The sequence below is a fragment of the Leishmania infantum genome, chromosome 16 (assembly GCF_000002875.2).
Source record: "Leishmania infantum JPCM5 genome chromosome 16".
NCBI lineage: Eukaryota > Euglenozoa > Kinetoplastea > Trypanosomatida > Trypanosomatidae > Leishmania > Leishmania infantum.
Window position 1 is genome coordinate 684600 of NC_009400.2, and position 14304 is coordinate 698903.

General features: G+C 59.1%; 1 protein-coding gene across 1 annotated transcript; it reads left to right on the top strand.

Annotated features, from left to right (window-relative positions):
* Window positions 1–1022: 1022 nt before the first annotated feature.
* LINJ_16_1760 (conserved hypothetical protein) lies at window positions 1023–10247 on the top strand (the record flags this gene model as incomplete). Its single annotated transcript, XM_001464618.1, has 1 exon — window positions 1023–10247. One exon carries the CDS (start codon window positions 1023–1025, stop codon window positions 10245–10247), a length of 9225 nt encoding a protein of 3074 aa, XP_001464655.1.
* Between the last annotated feature and the right edge of the window lie 4057 nt (window positions 10248–14304).

The window sequence follows — 14304 nt, forward strand, 5'->3', positions numbered from 1 at the left end:
TCTTTCGTTCACCTTGCACACCAACTGCGCACGAGCCCTCCGTGCGCTCAACAAGGCGGACGTCGGCTCTCCCCCGCACTCCTCAGCTGACCTCTCGTGGCTTCTTCTTCGCCTTTTAGATAGTCCATTCCCAAACCTCTTTGCTCTCGCGTAGTGCTCTGTACTGGTGCTCACTGTCTGTTTGCGGCCTGCCTCTCCCTCCATATCCGTCTCATCATCCACCCTCTCTCTCTCCGCTGTCAAGTACGTTCGTGGTCCATCTCTTCGCCTGTTCATCCCTCCGTCCTTTGCTCGCCTTTCTACTCGCGTTTTGGGTTTTTTTTCCGCTGCTTTCTTTTTTTTTTTCAACTCCACTCAGCTGTGTGTGTGCCTCTGTCTGTCTTTCTGCACACCTGCCTGTGCCCGTGTGCTTCATCCGCTGATTGGCGGCTTAATTCTCGGGCGTGCTGCCAACATTGCCTCGTCGACTCCTTCATACGTGCTTTTGCTTTCCTTGTCCTTTCGCACCGGATTCAGCCGTCTCTTGGTACATACGCACCCAACTGGACTCACAACGTGACGGCAGCTGCAGGGGAGAGAAGGAAAAGCACAAGCAAAGCCAAAGGGTCCTGGCTCACATCTCCGTTTTCCAAGACGTCGCGGTGCTGTTTAGCACTGAAGTAGGTGAGGCCTTCATTGGCGCTTACAAATACGCCGTCACTCACACTCGCCTGCGACAGACGCCGAGCGCGTCCATTGCGGTAGCTCCAGCGTCGCCTCTTCTTTTTTTTTGCCCCATTCTTTCTTTCGTGTTGTGACCGGCTTACCTTTCTCCTCGAATTCTCCGTTGATCACCGCCCCCACCCCCCCTCTCTCTCACCCTCTTTGCTTTTCCGCCCGTCGCATCCCTCAGCTGGTTAGCCGCCTTTTTGCTAGTCGCCACAGGGGGCTTTGCTTGCACGTCCGCATCTTCTTGGCATCTCCTGCGCTGGAGGTTGCGCGTTTGCGCGTGTGGCGGTTGCTCTCTGTGTGGTAGCGAAGCCATGAGGCGGCCAGCGAGCGCCACACCAGCCCGCAGCGCGGTGTCAGTGGCATTCCGCGATGAAAGTCTTGCAAAGACGACCCCGCCGAGTGCTACATGGAACGACCGCTCCCCCAGCTCCAATGGCAGTCGTTGGGCAACGGAATCTCAACTCGCTATTTGCAAGAATCCGTCATTCCCCATTCAGCAGACCGCCCCCAAGCCGTACCTGGCTGCGTGCGCAGAAATCACGCCGAAGGGTCGCAACTGGAATGCCGAGTTTCAACTTGCCTGGGAGATGGAGAACGACAGCATCGAGCAAGCGGAGCTTCGGATGCGCATTCTTCATCAGATTGAGCGCGACTTCGAGGGGGAGGCGGCAGGCACAATTGTCAAGATCGTGCGGTTAGAGAAGGACATGCCGGCGGAGCTGCTCAACTTCGTGCAGTGCTTCAGGGTGCGCAACATTTTTTTTCGTATTCTGCCCGACAGTCGTTCTGGCCGAAACTACATCGCTTCTTTGCGAGGGATTCTGCAGAGCGACAGCCACCTCCTCTCGGTGCCGCTCTCCACCATGTTCTACTACCGCGGCATGCCGGTGCTAGCCCAGGCGCTAGTGCCCATGACGAAGCGACCGAAGCGGCTTTACGGGGCGAATTCCACCAACGATGTCGAGGTCGAGGCTGAGCTTGCCTTTATCGCGGAGGCGCTCCATATTCCGCTCCCCGACACCGGCATAGAGGTCTACGAGGCGCTCGATGGGCGCTACTACGTCACCAACTCGAACGCAACGCTGACGCCGCTGTTTGTGGATGACACGATCATGAAGCGCCAGGAAATGTTGCGGGTGTGCCCCGAGGTGGTCGAGGGCGCCGACAACACGATGGAGGTGCTGGACGATAGGGCCCTCCAGGAAACTGTTCTCCAAGTATGTTGCAGATCCACCTCCGCGGCTGCTTCTACTACCCTCACTCAGGTATGTGAATCCCTCCACGCCCGCGGTGTTAACTTGTGCCTTCTCAAGCAGGTAGCGCACCGGCTGCTGTTTGCCGGACACTACGACATGCGTGCGGTGGAACAGACGGTGCAGTTGCTTGCGTGCGAGATGCTCTGCCGCGCAGTAAAGCAGGAGTTCTACATCGAGATTCAAGGTAAACGCATGGCCTACGACGAGCTTTTTCTGACGCGCACCCTCTCCAAATACTTTGCATTGGTGTTCGCTCCCTCGCCGCAGTTCCGCGGCAAATTCCTTGACGTGGTCTCGAAAAAGTACGGCATCACAGCCGAGGATGAAGACCTCATCGACGTGCTCGTCTCCTTCAGGACAGAGTGGAAGCAGCGCATCATGGACCGCGTGTGTCACCTACTCGGCGCCACGATTCGCAAAGAGAACGGCGCCATGCAGGTGACGTGGAGACCCTTCGCAAACTCGTCCGTAATTCCACGATTGGTGGACCCGGCGGTAGCAATACAATTGGCAGCGGTGTACAACCGCGTGCGCACGGACCCGCCACACTGGTACGCGTTCTGCCTGCCTCTGCGCTGGAAGGTGGCGTGCTGGCAGCGCAACTTTGCCGAAGCACTTAGCCTCGTGTGCGAGGACGCAGCCGCGCAGGAGGAGCGCACCGGTCCGCAGCAGCTCATCCGCTTTATGATGGAGCGCTCGGTCTGCCACGTGTCTTTTCAAACGCATGACTGGCACTGCATCCAGGACGGGCGGTCGCGCTTCCCTGCAGTACTGGCAGGGTACGAGCAATGGGCTAGCCGCAAGACCCAGGGGCGCCGCTGTATCGAGTACGGCTTTTGGCTCGTCGACGTGGCAGAGGCGCTGATGGAGGCGCCGGCAAAGCTGCGCAGCTGCGTTGAGGAGGCCGTGCACTACTTTTACAGTGCCATCGCGCGCATGCCAGCTTATTTGCGCAGCGAGCACGGAGCGTGGCTGCACCTGCAGCCGTACATGGGTCTTCTTCGCTGCAAGAAGCTGCTGCCCTCGTGCTCCGTTGATACACACGCTCTTGTGCAGCATTCAGTGGAGCTGAGCAAGGTGGGCTGGGCCTCCGATTTCTTCATCAACTATCTGAGTGAGTTGGGCCGGCAACTGGAGTACGAAGGGAACTTTGCAGACGCCATTCAGGTGCTACTGACGGCAATCTCGCTGTCGAAGGAAAAGCCCACATTTGCGCCCGATTTGCATACGCTTCTCGCTGACGCTGCCCATGTCTACCGATCCTGGGATCTTCGCACGCACGCCGATGCATGCCTTGAGCTCACGAATGAGGCCGTCCGCTACGCCGCCAAGTACTACGGCGTAGAAAGTCGTGAGTACGGTGTTGCCCTCAACAACCGTGGCTCTATCGAAATCGAACTGGGCTGGCTCGGCCGCGCTGAGGAGACGCTGCGCAACGCTGGGGCCGCCTTGAACGCTGCGGGTGTTCCACACGGAGACCCAGACTACATCGCCTACGCGCGCAACCTCGAGACGCTGTGGCGGCGGCGGCACCCGAGCCAGCCACGGCCCACCCATCTCCCCAGATTTCTGCGCCGCTTTCCTTTCTTGGAGTCCGCCTGCGAAGGCGTCCCATGGGACGATGTTCGGCCTATCGAGGACGGCCGCTTTTCAGAGCTGGCGCGAAACCGTGCGCAGGAGGCTGAGGGGACCAAGGAGGCATACCGTCTGGAGGCCGATATGAAGCAGCGGGTCGGTGAGATATTCCGAGTTCTCTTGTCCGGCGCGACGCTCAAGCAGTACCCATTCCTACCAGCGAAGCTGGAAGGGGTGTACGTGGAAGGTCTTGCACTCATGTACGACCGAATTTTCCTTGAGTTGGCGACGCAGTGGAACCATACGCCGGCGGCATCTCCAGCCCGCCACCTGCAAGAGCGTCGCATGATTGCATACGCATCGGTCAAGGCCCGGCGCACGGCAGACCGCCGCGCCTACGAGCATCACGTAGAGGACACATTCCTGGAGCTTTTCGGCACATCCGTGAATGCACTGCTTCCTGTGGATTTCTCTGAGGTGGTGGAAGATGCTGAGGTACAGTCACTGATGAACGAGTACGAGCGATTGAAGGCACACCGCGCACCTACGGCGGAGTTGGAAGAGGCGCAGGCACGCATTGGCCAACGTGTAGACGCCTTTGAGTCGGAGCAGTGGGGCTGGCGCCGATCGATCTCGGCTTGGGTGCCGGAGAGATTGCTGCACTCCTGCTTCCTGCGCGACTTTTCTCGCGATGGCGCCCTCCGTGACTTGCTGACCGCGCGCCAACACGCCACACACACCGGAGAGATTGTGATGCCACAGGACATTCTGGAGGCTCGCATCGAAGCCCTGTGCATGTCCATCTGGGAACGTGGGCAGCTCGATCGCCTGTACTGCCGCTCTGAATCCCACCAGCTGCAGCAACGCTACCGTCTGTCCTCGCCTCGTCTGCATCTCCAGCCCCTCAGCGCCATCTTTGAAGATCTGCTCGAGCCGTGGAGTGCGAGCCTGCACGCCTCAACCGACCCAGACGACCGGGATCGTATGGTTGCCGCGGTGCATCGGCGCGGAAGGCTCAACGCTGATGCTGAATATCTCGAGCAGTGGTATCCGTGCCTCCGTGGGACGCAGTGCCCAACATGGATGCTGGTGGGTCTGCCTCACCGCTTCGATGCGGCATACCAACGTGAGCGACTGCAGTGGCAAACGAGCGACGGCAGCAACAGTGCTGTGGCACTGGTACGCCTTCGCCAATACCTGGCCTTCATCCACACCCGCGCCCACAAGGCTCGCGTTGGTGTGATGCGGGGCCGTATCCGAGCTGAAGCGATGTACCCCTTTCTGCGTTTGCGCTACGGCGGTGTACATGTTCTGGATTTGGCTCTGGGCGAAGATCGCATCTTTTGTGAGCACTACGCCGAATACACGAGGCTGTCCAGCGAGCCGAAGCTATCTGCAGGGCGGCTGAAATCCTGCGAAGAGAGTATGAAGGCACGCGCGGCGGTTTTGGCGCAGCAGCTGCGCAAACGAGAGGCAGCACTACAGCACCGTTTCGGCAGCTACCTAAGCAGCGGCGATGCCCCTCTGCAGTGGTCGAGCACCTTTATCGAGTACACTCCACGTGTCCTGCTGTGTGAGAAGTACTATCTCGCCCACAGCAAAGAGGTTGCGGGCTCAAAAGCGGCGCGCGACTCTGCACGCTGCGCCCACAGAGTTCGCAGGTACATACGGCACATGTCACAGGACCAGTTCCAGCGGCGCCTAATACACGGGAGCTACGGCGAAGAAATCGCTGAGCGTTACCCGTATCTATCGCTCATGCCTATCGCCTCCGTTTCGCTGTCCACGCTTCCTTTTGAGTGCCGCCACGAGTTCCGAATGCTGCACGCAACGCTTTTCGCGCCCCTGCGCGACACCCAAGAGACCATGGAGGGCAACACGAAAAGAAGAAACGAAGCAACGACGGTGCCAGCGTCGCCTCTTTCCGCATCTCTTCGCTCTTATCGGCCGGAGTCCGTTGCGACCAAGACACGCCAGCTGATGCGTATTGTAGAGGAGATGGCTCAGGAAGAGTTCGATGCTCAGGCGCAGTTGCTGAAGGCGTTCCCCGGTATTCCTCACGCGGTTCTCGGGGTTCCGACGACGCAGCTGGTGCTTCCGCCCAACTTTGAGCAGCAGTGGTCGAGAGCGGCAAAGGAGGGGTTCAATGGCCCTTCCACACCAGAAGTGTACTCAGCTTTGGTGGAGTGCGCTACGTTCGCTCGTGCCCTCCCACTCGCAAGGCAATACCTCGACGAGCTGGCTCTTGCATCGCAACCGTTTCTCCTTTACACAACGCGCCAGTGCGTCTCTCTCCGTCACTTGCCCCTCCGTGACGATGGACGGTACTCTGCACTGTTCGAAAAGTATGGTGCGCTATTAGAGCGGAGCCCACCAACGTCACCGGAGTGCTCTCTTCAGCGCGTGCGCCTGGCGGCTCGCGCAGACCAACTGGCGCTTCGGGCCACTCGACAGTGGGACCGCCTCCTCCGTCAGTTCCCTCAGCCCCCTGCCTTGAGCGATGACCAGCTCGTCCACCTCCAAAAGCATCCGGCTATGCTTCGAACTGCGCAGCAAGCGTCTGACGCAGCGATAGACCCACATACAACTCAAGCCATCCTAGAGGAGCTTGAAAATCAGCAGCGGCAAGATACAGAAAGGGCCATCGCAAACGGCGAGCTCTACACCGACCTATCCTTTCTTCACTCATCAACCGAACCACAAGACGTGACTGAAAATTCAACACTTCTCCGATCCCACGACACCGCCAAGCGAAGCCTCCACACCCCGTCGCAGCTGGACAACCACGACCCTCACAACGAAAACGAAATACATGACGACACAATAGACGTCAACGAAGAAGCGCCATCCTCCATAATACACCCAGCTAACGAGTCCCACCATGAGAACCACGCAAAACCACAGGTGGCACGCACAGCAACACCGCCTGAATATGAAGCCTCCGTCAGACTCACCTCCACCTACCCGTTCCTACGGCTGCACGAGGAGGAGGAGTGGGCGGAAGCGCTTGGGGCGGACGAGGCGTTCCAGCGTCTTGCTGCGGAGTACGCGGACCTGGTGTGCGATCCAGAGAAGAACGCCGCCGCGCTGCGCGCTGTGGAGGACGCGATGAACGAGCGCGGCGACGCCGTTGCGGCCGCGCTGCGGCGCGCTGCTGCGATGGACGAGCTGGCGTCGCGCTACCCGTTCCTACGGCTGCACGAGGAGGAGGGGTGGGCGGAAGCGCTTGGGGCGGACGAGGCGTTCCAGGGTCTTGCTGCGGAGTACGCGGACCTGGTGTGCGATCCAGAGAAGAACGCCGCCGCGCTGCGCGCTGTGGAGGACGCGATGAACGAGCGCGGCGACGCCGTTGCGGCCGCGCTGCGGCGCGCTGCTGCGATGGACGAGCTGGCGTCGCGCTACCCGTTCCTACGGCTGCACGAGGAGGAGGGGTGGGCGGAAGCGCTTGGGGCGGACGAGGCGTTCCAGGGTCTTGCTGCGGAGTACGCGGACCTGGTGTGCGATGCGAGGAAGAACGCCGCCGCGCTGCGCGCTGTGGAGGACGCGATGAACGAGCGCGGCGACGCCGTTGCGGCCGCGCTGCGGCGCGCTGCTGCGATGGACGAGCTGGCGTCGCGCTACCCGTTCCTACGGCTGCACGAGGAGGAGGGGTGGGCGGAAGCGCTTGGGGCGGACGAGGCGTTCCAGGGTCTTGCTGCGGAGTACGCGGACCTGGTGTGCGATGCGAGGAAGAACGCCGCCGCGCTGCGCGCTGTGGAGGACGCGATGAACGAGCGCGGCGACGCCGTTGCGGCCGCGCTGCGGCGCGCTGCTGCGATGGACGCGCTGGCGTCGCGCTACCCGTTCCTACGGCTGCACGAGGAGGAGGGGTGGGCGGAAGCGCTTGGGGCGGACGAGGCGTTCCAGCGTCTTGCTGCGGAGTACGCGGACCTGGTGTGCGATGCGAGGAAGAACGCCGCCGCGCTGCGCGCTGTGGAGGACGCGATGAACGAGCGCGGCGACGCCGTTGCGGCCGCGCTGCGGCGCGCTGCTGCGATGGACGAGCTGGCGTCGCGCTACCCGTTCCTACGGCTGCACGAGGAGGAGGGGTGGGCGGAAGCGCTTGGGGCGGACGAGGCGTTCCAGCGTCTTGCTGCGGAGTACGCGGACCTGGTGTGCGATGCGAGGAAGAACGCCGCCGCGCTGCGCGCTGTGGAGGACGCGATGAACGAGCGCGGCGACGCCGTTGCGGCCGCGCTGCGGCGCGCTGCTGCGATGGACGAGCTGGCGTCGCGCTACCCGTTCCTACGGCTGCACGAGGAGGAGGGGTGGGCGGAAGCGCTTGGGGCGGACGAGGCGTTCCAGCGTCTTGCTGCGGAGTACGCGGACCTGGTGTGCGATGCGAGGAAGAACGCCGCCGCGCTGCGCGCTGTGGAGGACGCGATGAACGAGCGCGGCGACGCCGTTGCGGCCGCGCTGCGGCGCGCTGCTGCGATGGACGCGCTGGCGTCGCGCTACCCGTTCCTACGGCTGCACGAGGAGGAGGGGTGGGCGGAAGCGCTTGGGGCGGACGAGGCGTTCCAGGGTCTTGCTGCGGAGTACGCGGACCTGGTGTGCGATGCGAGGAAGAACGCCGCCGCGCTGCGCGCTGTGGAGGACGCGATGAACGAGCGCGGCGACGCCGTTGCGGCCGCGCTGCGGCGCGCTGCTGCGATGGGCGAGCTGGCGTCGCGCTACCCGTTCCTACGGCTGCACGAGGAGGAGGGGTGGGCGGAAGCGCTTGGGGCGGACGAGGCGTTCCAGGGTCTTGCGGCGGAGTACGCGGACCTGGTGTGCGATGCGAGGAAGAACGCCGCCGCGCTGCGCGCTGTGGAGGACGCGATGAACGAGCGGGGTAAATGGCTTGACGTGCTCCTGTCTGAGAAAGGCTTTTGTGAGCTTTTGGAGGGTGTGATTGCCGAGGAAACCGCCCTTCGCAGCACTATCAGACAGTTGGAGGGAGACGGACGTGGAGGCATGTCTTTTGCTGCTTTGCTTGAAAGGGAATGTTTTGAGAGAAATCGGATAAAGTCCGAGGAAATGGAGAGGTTGTCGCGTCTTCACGGCGTTTTGTGCTTGGCGCGCTCTGCAGTCTCCGAGGCTATGCGGGCGCGTTTCGAGAAGGAATTCGCAGACTGTGTAGAGGAGGAGGCAGCAGCTCGAAAGTCTGTGCAGCTGGAGGCGCATGCTAGCCGCGTTTTAGTGGCTCTAGAGTTCACGCAGAAAGAGGAGGAGGCCATGCGCTGTGCCATCGACGATGTGGAGGAGTCTGCTGCACTGGAACTTGCTGACGCTGCGTTGCAGGATCATGATGCGGCAGTCGAGCACATGCGCTTGCGCCTACACCGGGCGCTTGCGGACTGCGTGGCAATGGAGGGCGATGCGCGTGGCCAAGTCGCAGCTGATGAGGATGCAGCTCGCTTCAGTTTAGCCGCGCCTTTTCTCACGTCCGAGGAAGCTCTGCAACGGGGAGAGATCCAGTCGGGGGAGCAGCAGTTGGCGATGCAGCTCGCTATGCGAGAGAATCGTGAGCGCGGGGTCGTTCTGCGCAAGATGCATTCGCGACTGACTGCATTCATCGAGTCTTGTATGGAGAAGGAAGCGGAGTCCCGAAGTGCGCTGGAGTTGTTGGAGACGAGGACGCGCGAGACTCTCTCAGAGGATGCGAAGAAAAACACAGAGGTGCTTTCATTATTCGCTTCACGGAAAAACTCTCTGTTCCAAAACGAGGTGCTCGCCCGTGAGGGTGTTGAGTTGGATGAAAAGGGCATGCGTGAGTCCCTGAAAGGCGAGTGGCAGCTGCTACGGGAGAGCGTGGCATCGAACCACCCGGGGGCGACGGAGTCCCGCAATACTCACGCGAAACTCGAAGCTGCCGAGGTATTGCTGCCGATGGAAGAGAATTCGTCCGACATTGCCCTGTCGCCTGAACAGTCAGTTGCCCTTTTGCAGCGAGTGGGTCGGGGCCGCCTCTTGCGAAAGAAGCTGCAGAGGCGTTTGGAGAATCGGCGCCGTGATATCCTCAAGCAGGGTGTGAGCCATATTCTCGCGGAGGAGTTTACGGGCAGACGCACTATTGTGGGCAATGAGTACTTGCAGCGGCAAGGCTTGCGCGATCACTACGATCGTGCGGTTCCCATGACACACTATGATGATCCTGTTGATGTGGCGCTGCAGCAGCTGATGATAACTGAGGAGTCTGAGCGCGACAATATCCTCAGCGACTACATTCTCGCCCGTGGTGCCATTGAGCGGGCAGAGCACAAGCAGTTTCTCAAACAGAAAGCGCTTCTGTGGGTCTCTGGGGCACCTGAGTCCTCGGATGACGAGGAGGTGGCCGATCTGCACTTGTCAGACTACCAAGGTACTGAGAGCACTCTGACGGCTGGCAGCCGGAAAAACCGCTCTAGAACTCGATACAAGGGATTCGAACTTGACGCACTCGGTCGCTTCTTGCTCGACTACGAGAAGGACATCAACCAAATGCAGACAACGCTGGCCGACTTCCGCCGCTCTGTAGCCATCGTGCACGACCAACTAAAGGATGCCCGGGATCGCGCGGCGCAGGAGATTGTGCGCGGTGGGACAGGCGCTATTTGGGTGCCTGCGCGTCCGCTCCCCCTCGCAGATCTTGTGAGGGGCCCCAACACTCAGTACGAGGGTAAGCGAGCTCATCGAGCACTATAGACGACAGCTGCTTTCCTCTTGTCCCGTTCAAATAGCCGAGGTGACAAAACTTGCTGTGCTTCTGCACCCATTGGGGTGTGAGAGGACACTTTCATGTTTTGCAATGCATCCGCGATCCCCTCCGCTGACCCACTGCCGGCGATTATTTTTTCCTCGTCTCTCTGCATCATCGTATCTCTGTTACCACCATCTTTCATCCCTTTTGCGGTTACTTCCATGACGGCGTCCTCTTCTCGCGGTTGTAATCTGCAATTTGCAGCTCCTTTTTTTTTCTCTAGCATATGCGCGAATCCCTGCATGCGCACGGCCATGCCTGTCTTTGCCTGCCACTGTTGCATGTGCTCATTGATGCACCGACCCGCGGGGCTCATGCTGTTCTCTTACGTTTCGATTTGCTCACATAATTGTCCTTCGCTCGTTGTACAGAGATGCGACTACATGTACACATGCACAGCCACACAAAAAGAATTAATCCGCGATCGTTTATGCGACTCGAGGCAATTGCAAATCGGTTTCGCAAAACGGCACGAACGAAGCTCACCCGATTCTGTGTGATGTGAGCGCTTTGTAACTGCCCTGGTCTGCACGTGGCGTTTGAATCTCTTCATTTGTTGCGTGGCCCTGGTGCGTATCATCTCTCACCCCCTCTATCCACTATAACTGCCTGCCCCATGTGTGCAGTTGGGCGCTGCCACTGCCATAACCTTTGCCTCTGTTCCACAAATACTGTTTTCTCTTGCCCCCTCCCCGTCCGCTTTACTGTCTCGACTGCAAGATGAACCTTCTTTCTTGTTTGCTTGTGCTGTGTTGTGTCGGCGGCGCTCTTGAAGAGCAACGGCACTGACCACTCCCTGTGTCTCTGTCCGCACTCACCTCTTCTCTCGCTTTGCTTTCCTCCGCCTTTGACGGTGCACTACCAATGCCGTTTATGCAATTCCTCGTTGTGGGACCCAGTGACGCCTGCCTCTTCGCGTACGGAGGCAGCGGCACGAACATTAGCGACAGCAGTGATAACGAGTTGGCGCATTACTTCTCCCTCTACTCCGCATTAGATGTGATTGACGAGGCAATGTGGACCAGAGGCGATTTTCTTCTCAGCAGAGTTGATCGTCCCTACGGCGACTCGTACTACATCTCCGCGTACGTGGGCCTTGCCCCTGTTCGTCTTCTGCTCATGCAGGATTCTGAGCCGAAGGACTCCCTATCCACCTTTTTTAGCGAGGCGTATCACCTATGTGTACGGTACTTCATGAACCCCTTCAGCACGACCTGCAAAAAGATCCAAAGTACTACGTTTCGGGATGAGATGACTCTGCTGTGTCGCAAGTACTGCTGACGGTCGTCGCTAGCTTGGTAAACGTGCAGGCGCCCTATCGGTTTCCTCACCACTCTGCCTAGGGTGTCTACCTCTGCCGGCTCCCTGTGCTGCTAGGGGGATGCAGCGTTCTGTCTGTCTTCGCACACCACATTGCACTGGCCTTGTTTCTTGCTTATGACCCCGCCCGTGCCAGTTCCATGCATCCAAGAAAACGAAGGCCCTTATTCGGTATGCTGCACCTGGTGATCTGCACCCCGTGCCGTATTCATTCCAAGGTTTCTGGTAAGGGCGCGGGAAACCACCTCTCCCTTCGCACATGAGCGCCGAGTCGTCATTAGCTGAGTTTCCTTTCCATCTGTGGAATAGAGGGACACGTTAATGCTAGAGAAAACCCGCGCCAGCATTTCCTGTATTGCGAGCTGCGCGTTGCTGTCCTGCCTCATCCTTCTTTGTCCACACCAGTTGATTTCTCTTCACAATTCTTGCTCATCTATCTCCTCTTCATTCCTTTTTTTCATCACATCGTTGTGAACACGCGCTTCTCCCAACTCTTGCCTATCTGAGTCACGCGTATCTCTCTGCTCGTTTCTCTATTTGTCTTGTTCCGCACTGCTTCGTGTCGAAGGGGCTTATCTCTTACCTCTGCGCGCGCTGCTTTCCCTACTGCGCCTCCATGTCTTCCATACCTTCTGTCTTTATTTTTGAACTCCTTTTCCTTTCCCTCCACACTTCACCCTAGTACTCCTCGGAGAGCTGCGGGCGACGGCTCTCTCGCTTTGCGCAGCTCGTTCGCTCGCTATGGACTGATGGTGCGGTACACCCAGACATCACGTCACGAGAGCCCACGATGCTCTATGATAGTAATACACCCATAGATGTAGCGACAGAAGACTGCTCCTCATCCCCTTGCGTGCAGCTACCGCGCTGTCTGTGAAGCAATGAAGCCGACACTCGGCCTGCTGCGAAGATGAATACGCCAACCAGGACGAAGTAAAAAAAAAGCCTTGTTGTTGCTACAGGCTCGTTTTCCCTCATGCCGCTCGACAAAGGCCCCACAAGAGTAGAGGATGACATACAGACACTTCTTTGCGCACAAGTACTCGCGCTGAAGGCCCGTCGCATGCCCCTTTCACTTCAGTTTGTTTGTGGTCACTCCTAACCGGAGCACGAATACACTGCCATGGAGCTTTCGCAATAGGCCATGTCAGGAGTGCCGACGCCAACTGTATGGACCATCGACCCGACCTTCAGTTTCAGGTGCCAGGCCCGCACCCCCCCCCCCTCCCCCCCCACAGCCGCGATACACCACACGACATGCTACGGCAAAAGCTACTTTGTAGCAGCCGGCCCACACCAAACAGTTGGGATGATAAGCTTACCAGGCGACAGGACATCACCCTCGCTCAGTTCCGAACAGAGCACCTCTGCTTAGTTTGAATTCCAGCAGCAGAAGGTCACAGGCAAAGGCAAGAGGCAGATGGAGTGCCGCGTGGTGCTTCGATGGGATTGTGGTACCTCAACTCCTGCCAGAGCCCCTGCACCTCACCTATTTTTTGCTATAAGGGCGTCCGACCCCATGGTAAGTGCGATATGCCACGCAAGACTCGCAAATCCCACAACGCTCGAAGCACACCTCTCTTCACGATATACTCTTGCATGCAATGCCGCGATAATGCACGTCGCACCTGGGCTGCATGGCTTTCCTCGCCGAGTATCTATGGCTTCCCTCATGCGAACTTTATGAACGACAAACTATGAGCTCATTGTGCGGCAGCACGTGCTTGCCCATGGTTTCCCTCTGCTTTAAACAGCCATTCCTGTAAAAGGCGCTAGGAGTCAGCAGATGAAGGGATGCCCCTGCTGCCATGCGCTCAAGGAAGTGTCTCGCCTGCCGCTACTCCCCATCGCTCTCACCGTCTGCGGCACCCAGCGGCTGGTCCTCGCTCCTCCCATGAGTGTGTTGGCTGTAGTGCCGGCTGTGCACCACAGCTGTTGTTCACATGCCTGGTACCTGTCGAAAGCCCTTGCAGGACACAGGAATGAGGGATGTGACTCCTTTTTGTGCCACCTGCGGTGCTCCGACATCTTCCTCGCATGTTTGCTTGTCGTCGCGGCCTTTGGTGCACTCGTGGTTGTGCCTGCGCGATCTGCCACACCACTGTGCAGATGCTTGGCTGCCCCGTGTTGTGTGGTTGTGCGCCTTGCCTCTGTGACAGAGGTGAGCGCACAGAGGGAGCCTGACTGCACCACCGCGCTAGTTGTTCTCCATCTTGTGGCTGTTTGGACGGCCGCTGTCTGCTCCATCTTCGAAGCTCTTTGCGTCGGCACGCGGGGCGTGGCCCTCTCTGCTGTTCCACGATTAGGGTACACGTACAGGATAGGTTTTTTCACTCCACTGATTCCTTGCACAGCGACACCCTCTCCAACAGGACGGGGGCGTGACGGTGTACTGGTTAGGGTTAGGGTTAGGGTTAGGGTTAGGGTTAGGGTTAGGGTTAGGGTTAGGGTAGGGTTAGGGTTAGGGTTAGGGTTAGGGTTAGGGTTAGGGTTAGGGTTAGGGTTAGGGTTAGGGTTAGGGTTTTTTTCTCCACTGATTCCTTGCACAGCGACACCCTCTCCAACAGGACGGGGGCGTGACGGTGTACTGGTGTACTGGTGTACTGGTGTACTGGTTAGGGTTAGGGTTAGGGTTAGGGTGAGGGTTAGGGTTAGGGTTAGGGTGAGGGTGAGGGTGAGGGT